At 33.6% G+C, this 18596-nt stretch overlaps 4 protein-coding genes across 5 annotated transcripts; 2 read left to right on the top strand and 2 right to left on the bottom strand.

Annotated features, from left to right (window-relative positions):
• Positions 1 to 3798: 3798 nt before the first annotated feature.
• Positions 3799 to 6373, bottom strand: LOC9299437 (calcineurin B-like protein 9). Its single transcript, XM_002863315.2, has 9 exons — positions 6190 to 6373; positions 5730 to 5948; positions 5300 to 5382; positions 4903 to 4962; positions 4711 to 4819; positions 4565 to 4617; positions 4353 to 4433; positions 4147 to 4259; positions 3799 to 4079 (listed from the first exon to the last, which is right to left on the bottom strand). Exons 2-9 carry the CDS (start codon positions 5806 to 5808, stop codon positions 4016 to 4018), a joined length of 642 nt encoding a protein of 213 aa, XP_002863361.1. The 5' UTR covers positions 5809 to 5948; positions 6190 to 6373; the 3' UTR covers positions 3799 to 4015.
• Positions 6374 to 8523: 2150 nt separating this feature from the next.
• On the bottom strand, positions 8524 to 9880 carry LOC9301215 (light-harvesting complex-like protein 3 isotype 2, chloroplastic). The gene is made up of 3 exons (XM_002863314.2): positions 9417 to 9880; positions 9093 to 9230; positions 8524 to 9010 (listed from the first exon to the last, which is right to left on the bottom strand). Exons 1-3 carry the CDS (start codon positions 9817 to 9819, stop codon positions 8757 to 8759), a joined length of 795 nt encoding a protein of 264 aa, XP_002863360.1. The 5' UTR covers positions 9820 to 9880; the 3' UTR covers positions 8524 to 8756.
• Positions 9881 to 10425: 545 nt separating this feature from the next.
• Positions 10426 to 12227, top strand: LOC9301214 (bax inhibitor 1). Its single transcript, XM_021029966.1, has 6 exons — positions 10426 to 10591; positions 10952 to 11095; positions 11179 to 11270; positions 11385 to 11571; positions 11664 to 11819; positions 11905 to 12227. Exons 1-6 carry the CDS (start codon positions 10478 to 10480, stop codon positions 11953 to 11955), a joined length of 744 nt encoding a protein of 247 aa, XP_020885625.1. The 5' UTR covers positions 10426 to 10477; the 3' UTR covers positions 11956 to 12227.
• A 2916-nt stretch (positions 12228 to 15143) lies between these two features.
• Positions 15144 to 18097, top strand: LOC9301213 (GATA transcription factor 27). Of its 2 annotated transcripts, none has more exons than XM_021015539.1 (7): positions 15144 to 15649; positions 16018 to 16699; positions 16767 to 16824; positions 16909 to 17012; positions 17098 to 17293; positions 17376 to 17496; positions 17588 to 18097. In XM_021015539.1, the coding sequence occupies exons 1-7, from the start codon at positions 15610 to 15612 to the stop codon at positions 17812 to 17814; spliced, it is 1428 nt and encodes a 475-aa protein (XP_020871198.1). In that variant the 5' UTR covers positions 15144 to 15609; the 3' UTR covers positions 17815 to 18097. The 2 variants fall into 2 exon arrangements, with proteins under 2 accessions (XP_020871198.1, XP_002865139.1); XM_002865093.2 differs by having other exon boundaries at positions 15221 to 15649; positions 17370 to 17496.
• Positions 18098 to 18596: the final 499 nt, after the last annotated feature.

Below are 18596 nucleotides of genomic sequence, written 5' to 3'. Positions count from 1 at the left end.
ATATCTTGTTTGTGATTATCTCTTAGGCAACATCCTAAAGAGATAACTTATTTCCTAAGTTATTTGGAATTATCTCTGAGTTTCTGAATCAATATATAAATTGCCTGGAATGATCCGGCCCCGGACGTAGACTATATCACACCGATAAGTCGAACATGGGTTAACAAATCTTGTGTTCGTTACTTTTATTCTCTGTTTCTTTCTTTTACTAACGTGAGAGAATGAGAGTGAGCATGGGTTCTTGAGGTGATTTAAGGTTTTGCAGGTTACAGGAAGGGGCTGGATTTTGTTCAGCCATTAACATACATATCTATCTTTAACAAGTCTGTTTCTTTCTCTACGTGTACGTTGTTTGATTGTATAATTCAAAGTAAAGAAAAGAAGGAAAAAAACAGTAAAGAAAAGTAAAGAAAAAGAGAGAGAGAATAAGTTTCAGAGAAAGAAGAAGAAGAAGAGATTGAAGAACAGAGGAAGGAGATGAGTGAGCGGCAAGGCAATTAAAAAGTAAAAATCCAATCGTTATAAAAATAAGAAAGTGACTTACAAGCATGACCCTTGAGAGCCAGAGAGGTTCATGAGAAGCTGTGTGAAGTTGGCATTCGTCGGATCGGAACACGCAGCGGTGATTCCGTGAAGCACGACGAACGGAACCGAGACTGAGACGTGAATCAAGAGTGCAACCGCCACCACCGCAACCCAAAACTGCTTGATCAAACCTTTCTCCTCCATTCTTAAAACACCAAAACTACAAGCGTTTCTGTTTGTGTCCTTTTGAGGTGGTAATACAGAGTGTTTGTGATCTGGTTGCGGCCAAGTAAGAAGAAATAAGAAAGACTTAGATGAAAAATTGGACGGTTTTGATTGGTTTTTATATTTCCAGTATGAAATGGACGGTGCTGATTAGTTGATGTATTCATGCATCTTCATGTGCATTAACTTTTTTTTTTTGTTGTGTATGCATTAAACCTCTGTTTCTTAATTCTTTTTCTTCGCCTACTCTGTTTCCTAGTTCTTCCCTCCTCTGATATGCTATCTGCTCGTTGCCTCTTTTAGTACGTGTGTATATGTCTTTTCACATATTTTTACAACGGATATTTCATGTTACATATTTACAATATCTTATAGATCCAATTAATCATATCGTATTTGAATATCTTTCACAACAAATTTCTTGTGAGAAATAGGATGTATAAAATGTGATTGCCAACTATAGATCAAATGGAATTTTTTCGATTTTTATCATATAGGTGAAAAAGGATTACAATAAACCATGCAATATTCTTGCCAAATATCGAATTCCAAATGATTTATTGTTCTATTATCATATTTGTGTACATTCTGTAATAAATCAAGTCTTCATTGTGATTATTGTATCTCATATTTATAATAAATATTACAAAAGTTATTATATTATTCATAATTATTTATTTGTATGTATAAATAAATGTAATTATCATTTTTAATGGAACTACATTTAATTGATTTTCAAATTTTATAACATTTGAAAATTATTTGTGATGTGATTTAAAACAGAAAACTGATAAAATAAAGTAAAAGATACTCCATATGTGAGGATGTGTGTTGAGGGATAAAATGTCAATGTTACTTATAGCCCTCTGCACAAATACTCGGACCCGAAAAACCGACCCGAACGGGTTTTAGTTTTTTTTTTTTTTTAAAGTACTCGGACCCGAATGGACCCGACCCGAAAAAATACGGGTATCCGAATAGACCCGAAACATAAGTATATATCTCAAAAATATTAGTAATATTTATACTTAATAATAATCCAACTACTCAAAATTATATTTTTTTAAAGATATTTCAGATTTTGAATAATTTGAGTACTTTTTGGGTGCTTTAGATATTTTTTGGGATAATTTATATATTTTTAGTGCAATATAGCTATAATTATTTCAGGTATTTTGGGTAATTCGAATACTATTTGAATAATTCAGAGCTAATTTTTTGAGTATTTTGGATACTTTTGGATATTTTTAGGTTAATTTGTATTCAAAGTACCTATCCGAATCAGAACCGGTAAAGTCTCCGGATATTTACGGATATTGGACTTTATGTCGAGAACCGACCCGAACCCGAAAAGTCCCGAACCTAACCCGAACCGAAATTTAAAAATACCCGAACGGAGCTAAAATCTAAAAAAAAATACCCGAACCTTAAAGGACCCGACCCGAACCCGATCCGAATACTCATATGCCCAGGCCTAGTACTTACTTATTATTACTTATTGTGCTTCTTTTGTTAGCAGTCACATTTCTATATATGTATTAATTTGTTTCCATCTCTCTGAGGTAAAATATCAAATAAGGAAACATAGAAGTAGAAGCTATCATAGAAATTGAAAAAAAAATAAATAAATTAATTAATATATTCACACATCACTCTTCCATTGCATTACTTGGTACCACTTGCCATAGACAGAGAGTTGTATAGTGTTTTTAATTCTCTTCTTATAACAAGTAAATGATTTGTTGGGAATTAAATATTTTTTTTTGAATTATACGTTTTTCGCTCCTACGTCTGCAAAGTTTACAGATTATTAAATATGCGTGTGGAGATGAGAACTTGATGACCAAGGTACCGAAGTCATGACAAAGACACTCTGCATAAACTCAAGTTCTAACCAAGGTTGATGTATATTAACTAAAGTTAGAAGGGCTTTTGGGGACCACAAGAGATGGCAAACGGTGAAGAACTAATGTCCTTTACACAAGTATTCTCTAAGTATATTGGAGACTCTACTCAAGAGCGAAGGTTTAATAAAGTCAACAAGAGACACGTGTGAGTCAAATGTGTGTGAGTTGGGCGCAGAGACTTTTAGGCTCCTTCAATCGAAAGAATCGGAGGTTTTGAAGTTTCTTCAACATCGCGACTTAGGAGAAGAAATCAGAAGATGTTGCGATGTCAAGAAAAGAAGAATCGAAGGATTCCTTGGTTGAAATTGAAATCGCGATTCCAAGAAAGATGAAATCGGAGGTGACATCGAGTTGTCGTTGTTGATCGGTTTCAATGTATTTGAGAAGAAGAAGCTCTCCGGTGGTGAAGTTTTCAGGAGATTAATTTTGAATAGGTGAAAAAGGATTACAATAAACCATGCAATATTCTTCCCAAAGATCGAATTCCAAATGATTTATTGTTCTATTATCATATTTGTGTACATTCTGTAATAAATCAAGTCTTCATTGTGATTATTGTATTTCACCAAAGTACTTTTCTTCAGCGTCAAGTCCAATCTCTCGAAGCTAATGATCATCAAGAGTCTCGTCATTGTCTATCTTTGTGTTGATGATCTTCTCCCGATAAGAACTTCTGTTGCATGATTGATGTGAACTGCTCCATCATATCTTGCATCTCCTCTGGCGGACTGGCGGTATGACTGTTGTTGCCTTGTTGTTCTATTCTCTATCATGCAATGTTCCATTGCTATTCGTAACCTGAAATTGTTCTACAAGTTAAGATATGTGTGAACGAGGATTTTTCACCACAACAAATCAAAAATGAGATATTCGTGATCTTGTAACCGAAAAAAAATTCAAGTTGATCTTGTAACCAAGGCTTGAGCTAGCTTCTGTACGATTCTTCGTTTCTTCCTCTTCTTCTGATTCCTCTTCTTCTTCCTCAATCTTCTCATTACCAATTTGTTTTGGTTGGTTAATTGACAAACCGGTTTGTGTAGTCAGCGGTTTTGGTTTTTTTTTTTTTTTTTTCTTTCGATTTTGTTTCTTGTTACACGAACAAAAATGTTGGGATGATTATTATGTACAAAATCAAATAATCTTTGATGAGAACTGAGATTTTGTATTAATCTTTTCGTACAACTACAACTTAATATTCAAAACTGTTAAAAAGAGTAAAGAACCAAAAGTAAGTAATCATCCATTTCGTTAAAACTGAAACCAAGGAAATAAAACGTAACATTTGTTGGAATCAGTCTTCTTCTTGTTCTTGGTCCAACCCACGGCTTGGTCTCTATAAACCAGTTTGTCTTGTTTCTTCACGTAGCAATTTCGTCCACCTCCGAGTTAAAAACAAAACTCGGAAACGTCGTGGTTATATCCCTGCAAATTGAATTTGTAAGTCCTGAAACTTAGAAAAACTGCACCATTCCACAGTAAGGAAACATACCTGAGATACGGAAGAGTCATGATTTTAAGCAAAGATGGGTTTTTGATGACGAAGTTGCTCCATTCTGTCTTATCAATCTTTCCATCCCGATCCACGTCTGCGTCCTCAAATGTCTGTTCACACGAAAAAGGAAAGGACTCTGGTTTTATAAAAGAGTTTTTGCTTTCATAGAAAAAACAAGTTGTATTTGACAACAACAAGTGAACCTGATCGAGTATCATCTCTATTGTATCATCAGCCAGTTTCATTTCAGATTCGCAGAGAAGTGCAATCAGCATTTGCTTCACCTGCCAAAATCACTTACACAATTATGATTTCCTTAAAAATGATACAGAATCAATATTGAAAGCTTCAAACCAAATCTTTGAAACATATATCATGTTGGAATGAGATGTGAAGATACAGGACAATTTTATACCTCTTGGCGCTCAATGAAGCCTGTGCAGTCCATGTCGTAAAGCCTAAAGGTGACTGAGATAATATATACAAACCAACATGAATAATAATAACGGGAAGGCTTTAGAGAGACGACGATAGATATAAACTCGTTTATGGGCAACTTACAGTCTGTTTTCTCCTCTAGAGAAGCATTAGGATGGAAAACATTGAGTGATCTCACAAAGTCTCCAAAATCAATAACGCCTTTTCGTTTAACATCAAACAAATCAAATATCTGCAAAAGAGGCCATTACCATTATATACCGATTTTTACAGTTAACTACAAAGTTATAAATGTCTGAGAAACTTATGATTTACCCTATTGGCAAACAAATTTTCCTTCTTTCTGTTCTTGAACAAAGCAAGTTGAAACTCTTCCTGCAATACAAGTTGGTCGAGAAATAAGTAACAATATCCAAAAGTGGGCCAAGAAAACATCAATTTTCAAAAGCAAACCAATATAAAAAAAAAGGAATTAAAATTCAAGTCAACTATCATCAACACAGAGACTTGGTGAGCAATAAGGAGCCCACAGCTCAGCATGGAGATTCAATAATTACCAATAATAAATTGGTGAAAGTCAAGAAAGTTGACAAATAGTATGGAATATGGATAATAGTGCAATGAATATTATTATGTCACTGTACATCACGCCTTCAAGATTCTCCTATGAGGTGTGAAATAATCCAAGGCTATGAGATTTATCAATCAATACCTTGTTTATCAAGCCATCGTCAACAACCGAGCTGCTTATGCTCTTGAACAATTCATACAATGCTTCAACTTCACTAACACTAACTAGAAAAACAAAGAGATAGTTAGCCACACTGCGAGATTTAACATCAAAATCATGTATAGCGCAACACAAAATGGAAAAGTGATGGTAAACTAGACTAATGATCCAAGAAACTATTAAAATAGGTTTATGTGATGACTTAGGTAACACCAAGCATCCTTTAACAAAGTTGCAGATCAAATAGATTATGAACTAAAGAACCATTTTTTCAGATTTTTCAGATTCAATAAATGGCGAAAACAGATTCTCATATCAGCAAACAATTGATAAAAGAGAGATCTTTATGCTCATGCTCTTGTAGATTTAAGCTAAAAAGAGAAAACGAAACGTATAGTGCAAGTAAACTTACAAGCAGTCTCAGAAGCTAGCTTCACAGGGTTCTCGTGTCCAGGAAATTCTCTCGCAGCCGTGGAATGGAAACAACCCATTTACAGATGACAAGTAAAACGAAGAAGAAGAAGCTTGTTGCGTAGGTTAATAGAATCGCCAAATTCTACTACAATTTCTGAGATTGTAAAAAAGCTTGGTTTCTTATATTACTTCCCATCATCACAAGCATCTTTAAAATCTACAATAATTCAATGAAAAAACAAAACCCAAAAAAAAAGAATTAAAATACGAACACGATAATTGAATTTGTATAAACCCTAGAAAAAAGTAGCAGCGATGCGGCAATAAAATGCGATACAAAAATTTCATCAGATTAACAAAATTTTGAATAGCAATCGGAAATTGAACAGGTAATGTAGGAGCGGCTCGAGAATCTCCGAACCCAGAAATTTAAATGAAGAATCGAATAGAGCACTTACCACCGAGAGAACGGGCTCGCCGGCTCGGTGAGAGAGGAAGGGATTTTGATTTTTGAGAAACGAAAGAGAGAGACGAAGAAGAAGATCTGTGACGATGGTAGAGGAATTGATCGGACGGCTGAGATTAACTTGAGACTTTGCTGGGCTTTTTTGTTCTTCAGAGGCCTCCGATTGGGGAAATTATGAGAGAGTTTATAAGATGATCGTCACACGTGTGAGTGTATGAACGCGTGTGAAACACATCCTTGTCATTTTTACCTCTTTTTTTTCTACCAACCCCATTTTCTATTTATTTTTTACAGTCTGAAGAAAAAAAAAACCATTATTGTTGTTTGACATTTTACTTTCTAAATTTCAACTTTCAAGTTACCGTTTTTTATTGGTTAAGAAACTTACATTTTTACAAGTTTTCTTACAATTCTGTAGTGATTTTGGTATTTTTAAAAAAATACGTGAAATATTCAGGCTAAGATTTTTTATTTATGTAAGCTGTAAACAAAACAAAAAAAGTGACTTAATAAAAAAATTCTGTAGAGAGGTAGGTAATTAATACTTGTAGATCAGTCTAGATGTGACATACTCAAAAGAATATACTAAGAATGATATTTTATTTGTGTAGTTAATTGTATTTTCAAATTGGTGCTTTCATTTTCATAATCCATACAGATGTCAAGCTCTCATAGTCTTCAAGATCTCGTAATAAAATAAATATAGTATGATAAACCAACTAGCAAGGGGACTAATTGCTGTATTTATATCTATATATTCAAGATACATATTATCATATAGAGTGTGTTTGATAATAATTTCAATATGGGTCATATACCTTTTGGGATAAACGAAGAATTATAATATTTTTAGTCACATTTTGGTGGTCTAATCAATCACGTACGCCAAACAAAAAATCCAATAGTATAATGTCGGTCTAAATAAGAATTATGGATTAGCATAATTACTTTTTTTTATATCAATAAGACATGATCAGATCATGCAAATTCTCTAATTTTGAAACTAAGTACCAACGCCATCAAAAAAACAAATAATGTAAACAATAAATGGATTAGCATTTGCCTATATCCAGAAGAAATGGTCAAATCATGCATGTTATATAAATTAGAAACTGGGATTCTGTCTCTAGTAAAAGTGGTTTAAAATTTTATATTGGATTTAGAATTCTAAATGAAAATGGTCTTTTTTTATATAATTCAAATCCAAGCAGGACCAAGTTAACTCTGGGTATTTATATTAGAATTTCCCACAAGATCAATTGTGTATGTGGTGTGTGGTGACTTTGAAGGTGATATCAGTGGTTAACATGCATGTTCTTGAAGGATAAATTTGAAAGAACAGGAGAGTAAACGACCACGATTCATGAATATTCTTTACATGATATGCTAGATCTAATTAGTAGATTATTTAAGAGTGGTATCCATATATAAAATACACTGAAACCCTTGTTGCAGTTGCAATAGTGTCACATATATCATGGAATTGAGATATGAGTTATGAGGAGACTGATTACGAGGATAGTAGAAAGATTATGAGAAAAAAGAAAAGATGATGAGAATAGTAAAATAGATTATGAGGAAAAAAAAATTATGAGGATAGTAAACAAAAAAAATATTCATGTCGGTTCTTCAAGAAAGTGGGAGATGCCAAAGTCCTGGACCTGGACCTAATATTTTTATTTTTAAGTTTTGATAGCCAACTATTTAAAAACTTCTCACACAAAAATAAACCTATAGACTTTTGATATTTTCGAAAATTAAGATCTATTAAAATAAAAATTTATTATTGCATTTTTTTTTTTTTTGGTAAAATTATTGCATTTTATATATAGAGAGTTTTGTTTTTCTTTCTAAAAGACTAATATAGAACTGTCCTAAGGTCCCTACTAATTTTGGGCCGGTGGTCCTGGACAAGTGACAACAGTTGAAGCTAAAATGGTCCATTTTGTACTTAAAATTGAGTCAAAGTGGTTGCAGCAATAAGAGCAGAGCAGTAATGTCTTAAACTATAAAGGACGTTAGTACTAAATCCCAAATTCTTTGGAGGTTGGTTGGTTGATGAAGAAGTATTGAAGTGTGATTTTGATTAAGTTCACAAATATGACTTATTTCAATGATTTTTTTCTGGTATCAATATTCCAAGATCAAAACTTGATAATGCATGACTTCTCTCTAATACAACAATTGCTGCTAGATGTCTTCTTCCACAAACATCCATCTAAAAACGTTATGAATTGATGATGTATTAATTTTCGAAGACTACAACTTGATAACTTTTCACAAAACATCCATCTGAAAACACTATGAATTGATGATGTATTAACAGTAGAAAGCATAAAAAATCTCCCATTGATCAATTTATCAAGCGTCAAAACGGAAGAGGTCTGCTTTACAAGTCAAAGACCTTTCCTTAGATACGTTTTCTTTGAGACTACTTCACAGAGATTTTTAAAGCAGAAAGATTACAAATCTGAAGATCAGTAGTTCAGTAGAGAGACTTTCATTGATTCACAGATTTTCGCATAACGAAAAAAGAAAATGAAAGATGTAAAAACTTGTTCACTTCTTTGAGGAAACCGTTGATGGATCTGGCTCTTTCCACGCTGCTTGCCATTGTTTGTCATATAACGTTGTCTCATCGAACAAATCCTTAAGTTTGTCTAAATCTTCGTTCTTGCGGATAAAAAGAACTCCGGCTACAGCCACAAACAAGAGTGTTTTGCAGAAGAAATTCCCCATTTGATCGACAAGTCCTACTCCGGTAAGACTATCAACAAAGTAAGCCATGAAGAACCCTATCATCGCAGCACGACCTGTACCACCAAGAAAACCATTTAAATGCAAATGTTAAATGTACTAGCTAAGTCTTAGATCTTAAGTGTTGTCGAAAATCACCATTAAGAAGTTCGGCTTCGGGTAAATGGTATCTCTTCATCCAAGCCCACCATGGAATAATCGAGGTATCGAAGAGTACAGGCTCGTCGTTACTAGTCGTTTCCGGGTTATCTTCGAGCCATTTTCTCCTCTTTGCCTCTATAAATACATAATCAGCACATTTACACAATAATCACTCATCTTATTACACACCACTATAAGAAACCAAAGCACAATCTTCCTAATGCATAAACAAAGATCAAGTATTTATGACATTATCATTTTCTAGATTCCAAATCAGTAACAACATTGAAGAATTGAATTCAAATTTTTGAAGGATCTAACCAGAAACGATAACAGAATCCCAATCTGTTTTCCCATCTTTCTCGAACTGTTTCAGATCCCAAGTTCCATTAACCCACTTTGCATCTTCAAATTTGATTACCGTCGCAGCAGTACCCAAATCAGTCTCTTCACCTCCAACGGCGCCGTTTCCAGAAGCGGAGGAGCTTTCCGGAGATTTAACCGGGACTTCCTCTACAGCCACAGCCACAGGCTTCGGTATCTCCACGACGGTGGTTGCCGAGACTGAAGCAGACGCTGGTGAAGTCGTACCATTGTCGGAGGAAGCTCGAGGGACGGAGATGAGAGAGAAACGCTTGGTAGAGAGAAGAGAGGTTGAGATCTTGGGGATGAGATTAGGGTTTTGAAGTATCGGTGGAGAGAAAAACGCCATGGATATTGACATTTTTCTTGAAGAGATCTCTCTCCGTCCTCTGCTCTGAGTTTTTTTTTTTTTTTTTTTTTTTTTTTTTTTGTGCAGAGTTAGTTTGAATGTGTGGTTTGAAATGAGCTTTGAAGGAAGTGAAAGAGATGTTGTTATCGTTAGAAGCTTGGACTGTATGTCGTTTTCGTTTTTAAATTTAGTTAAGGAAGAAACTACGTGATGTTTTCTGTCAGCAAGGATAAAACGAGCGAGATTGTTAATGGGCTTTGCGCTCAGCCCAAATAGAACTAGAATTCAAACCAGACATAATACCATACTCTCGACCCATGATTTACGAATTGACTAAACGATATGAAATTGTCCTTGGTCTTTTCTTTTGATGAAACCAAAACACGTGGACGATTCTTATTGGTTTGATGACGATTTAGATATTCCATTTGCTTCGCGGCAAAGTTTCAACTCAATAGGACGACGATCTCAATGTTTCAAGAAGTTTCCGGAACTACCCTTTCCCGTGTTTAATGCCCCTACACGTGTAGCGAATAGGTAATTACACATAAGCATTAAAGGTCAAATTATTCCCCAATCATAATCACTATAAATACCGAAAAGTCTTTATTTTTCACTAATATCTTCGTTAATCGATTCTCAAAGTCAAGCAAAAAAGAAAAACGAAACAATGGATGCGTTCTCTTCCTTCTTCGATTCTCAACCTGGTAGCAGAAGCTGGAGCTATGATTCTCTTAAAAACTTCCGTCAGATTTCTCCCGCCGTTCAGAATCATCTTAAACGGGTAAAGTTTCTTCGTCGCCGATTCTGTTCACATCGCACACTAACCGCGATTTCTAGATTAGAGGCGATTGATTGTGATTCGTTTCGTTTTCTTCGTATTGATCGCATCATGTTTCTAGATCTCATTTCAATTTCTAGGATTTGGCTTCGTTGCGATTGTGCTCTCCATAGATTTCTAGGGTTTCTAATTGCGTCTTTCCATGAATTAGTTGGTTAATATTTTACTTCCTTATGCTTCTGTGGAGAAATTTCGTTTATCGTCATGTTCGATTTACATAGAGATGGTCTCGTAAAGGGATTTTGATGTGTATATGGGAATGTTACTCATCATTGGTTGTTGTACTTGTGGTGGAACTTGTAGGTTTATCTGACCTTATGCTGTGCTCTTGTTGCGTCTGCGTTTGGAGCTTATCTTCATGTGCTCTGGAATATCGGCGGTATTCTTACAACGATTGGATGCGTTGGAACTATGATTTGGCTCCTTTCTTGTCCTCCTTATGAACAAGTACGTGGGTTTAACTTAGTTTACCGTCTTTATTATTGTATCCAAGTTTGATTTTCTTGACATTGTTGTTTCCTTTGGTGCAGCAAAAGAGACTCTCTCTTCTGTTTGTGTCTGCTGTTCTTGAAGGTGCCTCTGTTGGGCCCTTGATCAAAGTGGCAATTGATGTTGACCCAAGGTAGTTTTTTGTTATTGATCAAATATTTTGTCCATTGGATGGTTATGGTTCATGTTAATTTTCTTTGAGACTTATATAGGAGCTGACGTTTTTATCTTTCTTTTGGTTATCCAGCATCCTCATTACTGCGTTTGTTGGAACTGCAATAGCGTTTGTCTGTTTCTCGGCTGCAGCAATGTTAGCAAGACGCAGGGAGTATCTCTACCTTGGAGGACTGCTTTCATCTGGCTTGTCCATGCTAATGTGGCTTCAGTTTGCCTCTTCGATCTTTGGTGGCTCTGCATCTATCTTTAAGTTTGAGGTAAACCAAATGTCTCTGTTCTAGAATGATCTGTTCTGATTCTTACTTTCTCAGATATCTCACCATTGTTATGAATTTGTCTTTGGTTGCAGTTGTACTTTGGACTCTTGATCTTTGTGGGATACATGGTGGTGGATACACAGGAGATTATAGAGAAGGCACACCTCGGCGACATGGACTATGTGAAACATTCATTGACCCTTTTCACTGACTTTGTAGCTGTGTTCGTTCGGATTCTCATCATAATGGTAAGTTCATTTGTCGTTGGTATAAACAAATGGCGCACTTTGTTTTTTAGATAAACCTCCATTAACAGGTGCTTTTGTTATGCAGTTGAAGAACTCAGCAGATAAAGAAGAGAAGAAGAAGAAAAGGAGAAACTGAGGCGATGTAAGTAGATAGAACTTTATGGTGGTCATCGTGTTTGGCCTGTTTGTTGTGTTAGGACACTCTCTTGGTGACAACACAACACATGTTTTTCCACTAAAAAGGATTTGGTTATTTCTCTTGTGCACAAATATCACCTTCAGATTGTAAATGACTCGAGTGTTGTTCTTCTTTTCTAAACTTTGTTGTTTAAGAGTTTGGTACTACTAATTTCATCTTATCAAGCTAAGAACAAAAAAGAAGGAATATGAAATTGCTGTTTCCAGGTTTTTAACATGTGTAGATTTCAGTTTCATCAAAAAGATACAAATAATATGTAATTTATTCGAGGTGTCTTGATAAATGGTTCCAATTTCTCTTGATATGTTAGAGACTTAGACTTAGAATGGTTCCCCAAAAAAAAAGAGCAGAGTTAGAATAGAAGAGGGTCAACTATTGATTGCTCAGACCTTGAAGCAAGTATATTTTTTAATCAATCTAGATAAGCCCTATGGAATATGTGTATAATAATAAGCCTTCTTTGTATATTTGCCATGGTAAAATCGATATGTCAATACGCCCATTTTCGTAAACACTCTTTGCTAGTGCCCATTCTCAAATATTAGGCCCAAAAAATGCCCGTTTAAACAATAAGCCCTAGTTCTGAAATCACTGCTTGGAGTCTTGGAGAAGAAATAAATGAAATACTACAAAATATGTAGAACTTTCTTTTCTTTCTTGGTAACCATTATTCGGATAAAAGGGAATAAAAGAGCTTGGACCTATTATTTAAGTTAATTTGTTGTATTTAATTGTTGTCATTTTGTGCTGTAGTGGTTGTGTTTTATTAGCATGAATGTATGAATTGTAAGCAGATCATCATATGATATACTTTGTTCTTATTTAAGCACTACTCGTGCATTACCTTTTGTTTTATTTAACCTTATCCCATCTATTAGTTCCATCGCCTCATCTCCACCATCCGATTCTATTACATAAACGGTGAAAAATTCGTAAAACATTTAAAATTTAAAATAAACTAAATAAATTTTCTTATATATATACATAATTTTTAAACCTAAAATGTTTCATATTTCATCTTTCAGATAAAAAATGTTCGCAATTTATCTTTTTCTAGTTATATCATCAAAACTTTTTTTTGCTAATATATATAATATATATTGTGGAGATTGATTAGAAAAAAATATATTTTAAAAAGAATTTTGAAAAGAATGTATAAATTAAAATTGTATTTGTCTAAAAAGAAGAAAAAAAATTGATATGTTAATAGATATTACATGGTTTTTTAATGAGAAAAAAGATATTATAGATTTTTAACCAAACAAAATTGTAAAAAGGCAAAGATTAAATGAAAAAATGAATATACATGGGGTCAAAGACCAAGAATAGATCACATAACATGGGGGTCATTGTGAATATCTTAACCCAAAATATTAAATTATATTAGAAAATTACCTTATAATTAAAGTGTGGCGGCATGGAGGCGTAAAAAGGAAAAATTTATGGGGGTCAACTGACCCCCCTCCTTGTACGTTGCCTCCGCCACTGGTAGATATATACATAGATACATAGAAATTGTATAATAGAGATGATGATGACAATTTTTTAGAAATATAGTAATTTTGTTTTGGTAATTTAACAAAAGTTTAGCTATGTAACTAAATTTATATTATTGGTCATCTACAAGCAGTCCACTGGAAGGTCCAAAATTTTATATTGCCATTAAAAAGTTATTTGACGTTGTAATTATATATAAATTATAATTATATTGTCTCCATTTATCTTTTTTTTTTTTTTTTCCCAATTGTCTCCATTTATCTCTCTTGCGAAAGGGCTATTGTTTGATTGTGACTCCACATTATATTTGGAGTTACGTAACAATAATCACCGTTTTCTACAATTTGCTTTTTTCCCCGAAATAAAAAACCTAATTTTATTTTTTGAAACATCTCATCGTGAGTAACATGCTTTAATTTCACCAAACCTCAAAATTATGTGGATCTTAGTCATGGATGATTACATATTTTAATATCTATAGTTAAAAGAGATTTGGAATATTAAAATGCGTATAGACACCGAGAAATGTACCAAAAATTAGTTCACTAATCACATTCACAAACCACAAAGGTGGGGGCCCATCACTACAAATACTTTAACCAAATCAAAAGAGTTGTGTCCATGATCGTCGTCGTCATTACGGCCGGTGACTTCATAAACCATTTAATTTTGTATTGTTTTCTTTCATTTACAAAAATTATATTAATTTACCAACGTCATACTTTAGAACAAGTTAAACCTAGTCTTATCTTTATCACAAAGACAATCAATTATTCACTAAATCAAATATTTAAACTTGGAACTTTAAAAAGTGAACACAAACTAATTTTGGCCTTTTTCAACTATTACTTTCTTGGTTTAACACTTTAATACAAAAATCCTTGTGATACAGAAAACATTAACAAGAATAAAGTACATTTACCTAATGTAAAAGAGAGAAAAGAGATTGACCAATAGAATAAGTTGTAGTTTGATTTGGTAAGTAACAAAAAACTTAGATTTTATTTTCAATATATATGTTGCAAATATTCACCTGTAATAGATATATGGTACTCCAAAAGAAAGTGTTTTTGCTTAGAAAAAGTTTAAATTTCAGTCATTAGTATTTTTATTTTATTCTACTATTGCATTATTTTATCATAATATTTTTAACCACATTTATCTTCTTATAATAATTATTTTCATTATCACAATTAAAAATGAATGATCTTCTTTAGAATATGAAAAGAAAAAACAAACAAGAAGAAAAAGTCTATAGTCAACAGGAAGGAACCATAAGGCACAAGCAATGATATTCCTCCAGCCATCATCACTTTCTAACGATTAGAAGTTTTTTTTTCTAAATTATTGAGATATACCTCACTAAAAATATATTTTAAAAATGGAAATAAATTATGTTCATAGCATTTGGGGAAGTTTAGATACTTGGAAACACAATTAAAATAAAATAGCTAATATTAGTTAACATACAATATTATATTATAGTACTAGTATTAATTACTACATCAACCAGATGGAAAAAAGTCAGTTTATGTAACTAAGTAATTAGAAAAATCTAAATCTAAGTAAACATAAAAAAAATTAGGAAAAAATTAATATGAAAAAGCTAAGTAAAGTAGAGGAAGCTGAATCATATTAACTTCCATTATATACAAAACCAAAATTTCATTTTTTACATAACACAAAAACAATCACTCTCTCTCTCTCTCTAACCTTCACCAATTTCTCTCTCTTCTCCTTTTTCACAGCCATTTGTTAGATTCCTCTCTCAATAAGTCTCTCTCTTCTCCTTTCTATTGGATTTTTGCATTAGACTGATTAGCTCAAAGCAAACCCATAACACAAAATCTTCTCTTTGTTTTTTTCATTTCTCGAATTTTCTTGGTGGAGGTTTTGTTTTCTGGGTTTTTATTGGCTTTCTTCTGCAAAAAAATAAAAACTTTTTTTCTGGGTTTTTCTTCGTGAAGAAGCTTCCCAAAACCCAGTTTTTGTATAAGCTCAATTAGTAAACAAGAAAACAATCATAAAACTCAATTTCACAAAATCTTTGTGATTCTTGTGAAATTTGTATATTACAAAACTTTGAAAAAAAAGATGGGGAAGCAAGGTCCTTGCTATCACTGTGGAGTTACAAGTGAGTTCTTGTTTCTTCTATTTTTGATTTTCTTGACATATTTGACTATTCAAGAACTGCTTCTATTTGAATAATGCAAACGTTTCTTGGAGACATGAACAAGATTAAGCATTTTAAAATGATTTTGTTTTGGTTTTGTGTCTGTGTTTTTGATCACAAGAACACGTTGTAGGGTCCTTTTGCTGCTTTTGATCACTCTTATTGAGCTTTGAATGTTATCAAAGGAATTAGGATCGTAGTTTGTGTCTGAAATGCTCAGTTATGTTGAATCAAGACTCTAGTTTGATGTTAAGAACTTCACAGGATTGTTTGGTTTTGAATTATCATTGTTCTGAGTGTTTGATAAATGGGATAATTGTTGCAAACAGGTACACCTCTATGGCGAAACGGGCCACCAGAGAAGCCGGTGTTGTGCAATGCGTGTGGTTCGAGGTGGAGAACTAAAGGATCATTAGTAAACTACACACCTCTTCATGCTCGTGCTGAAGGTGATGAGATTGAGATTGAGGATCATAGAGCTCAAAGAGTGATGATTAAGGGAATGTCTTTGAACAAAAAGATTCTCAAGAGGAAACCATATCAAGAAAATTTTACAGTTAAAAGAGCTAACTTGGAATTCCATACCGGTTTCAAGAGGAAGGTTCTGGATGAAGAAGCTAGCAATAGATCGAGTTCAGGATCGGTTGTATCAAACTCCGAGAGCTGTGCACAATCTAATGCGTGGGACGCTACGTTTCCTTGTAAGAGGAGGACATGTGTGGGCCGTCCAAAGGCAGCTTCTTCTGTTGAAAAGCTCACAAAGGATCTCTATACCATTCTACAAGAACAACAATCTTCTTGTCTCTCTGGTACTTCAGAGGAAGATTTGCTTTTTGAGAGTGAAACACCAATGTTGTTAGGACATGGGAGTGTTCTTATGAGAGATCCTCACCCGGGTGCTCGAGAAGAGGAATCTGAAGCTAGCTCACTCTTAGTTGAGAGCAGCAAGTCCTCATCAGTTCATTCTGTGAAATTTGGTGGAAAGGCAATAAAGCAGGAGCAACTGAAGAGGTAAATAACTAGACAAGAAAGATTGAAGATTGCTTGGAGAGATTCTAAATGATGTTTTTTGGTGCAGGAGCAAATCTCAAGTCTTAGGAAGACATAGTTCACTACTCTGTAGCATAGATTTGAAGGTACTATTTGCAATTCCAAAAATTGAATGTTTCTTAAAAAATCATTTGAATGTCTTAAGTTGACTTGGGAAAATCTTTCTGCAGGACGTTTTCAACTTTGATGAGTTCATAGAAAAATTCACAGAGGAAGAACAGCAAAAACTGATGAAATTACTTCCTCAAGTTGACTCTGTTGATCGTCCTGATAGGTATTTTGACTCAATGAAACTTTAGTATTTAGTGTTTTGAGTGCCTTCTTCGAGTTCTTATACTTGCGGTTTTCTCTTTTGCCAGCCTCAGAAGCATGTTTGAGAGTTCTCAATTCAAAGAGAACTTATCCTTGTTTCAGCAACTTGTGGCAGATGGTGTTTTTGAGACAACTTCGTCTTATTCCTCTGGATCAAAACTTGAAGACATTAAGACACTTGCAAAGCTTGCTTTATCAGATCCTTACAAATCCCATTTGTTGGAAAGCTATTACATGCTCAAGGTTTTCAACATATACTCTTCTTGAAACAAATAGTTTCTATACTTTTGGCTTTTGTTCACTTAAATCTTTGCTTCAGGAACAGAAAAAAAGGACTGAAGACTCTGTTACTACAACATCAAAGGTCTCAAACCTGAGTCCATCAAAGAATAATAGTCTTGTAACTATTGAAAGACCTTGTGAAAGCTTAAACCAAAACTTCTCAGGTCAATTAAGATTCTTGAACCATGTCAATCCGTAACTTTCTGCTTTAATATCTGTCTGTTTCTGAATTATATTGAGTCTTGCGTTCTCCAGAGACAAGAGATGTGATGAGAAGCCCCAAAGAAGTGATGAAGATTAGATCAAAGCACATCGAAACCAAAGAGATTTTAGAGAACAGTGTCTCTTCCTTTAAACCTATGAGCTGTGGTGGACCTCTGGTGTTTAGCTATGAAGATAATGATATTTCTGATCAGGATCTTCTTCTTGATGTGCCGTCGAACGGCTCATTCCCTCAAGCAGAGCTTCTTCACATGATATGAAAGAAGATAAAGTTTCTCAAGCTCATTGGTGTTTCTCAGAACAAAGATTAAGACTTTTTAAGATATATATCTCTCTGTTGAAGAGAACTCTTCTGCTCTTTAGGCTTTTCTGAGAAAATGTGGCCAAATGAGATTTTTCTGCACTAGAAATTGCAATTTGCAGATATAAAGAAGTAAGGATTTTATTGTAAGGGCTCTCTTTGGTGGTCTTACATATATATGTTGATATATATGTCTTCTTGTTCTTACTAAACTCGAAGAACAAGAAAGTTTCGTTTTCTTTTATCTTTTTCTTGGAAGTTTAATTTTGTGCTTTTTAATTTCGTATAAGAGGAGAAAAATATTTAGTAGCATTTTAGGCATTTTGATATCTAAAATGCAAAATTGAAGCAATAAATCTAAGTATATAGATTTTTATTAAAAAGATAGATGAGAGAAGCATCCAATCTCTTGGGGTTATATATATACTTGCATAGGAAATTAAATAATACGGAGAGGAAAAAAAAGTAGAAGAGGAGTTGAACAAAATGTCATAATAATGATGAACCAAAAAATTGAACAATTATTAGAATCTATTTAATAGAAAATTTTTGAAACAAAATTGAAATGACAAAAATTACTAATATTAATTTCATTTCTAAATTAAATTTCTTTTCTTGATTTAATTAATAAGTTTCATGTAAAATATTAATTTAAAATATTATTGTAGTATTAATTTGAATACTTTATTTTGAAGGGGCTTTTGCAAAAATGCCACTTTTCAAAAATACTCTTTTTTTAAA

Source organism: Arabidopsis lyrata (genome assembly GCF_000004255.2).
Source record: "Arabidopsis lyrata subsp. lyrata unplaced genomic scaffold ARALYscaffold_8, whole genome shotgun sequence".
NCBI lineage: Eukaryota > Viridiplantae > Streptophyta > Magnoliopsida > Brassicales > Brassicaceae > Arabidopsis > Arabidopsis lyrata.
This window is presented reverse-complemented; position numbering and strand designations above follow the sequence as displayed.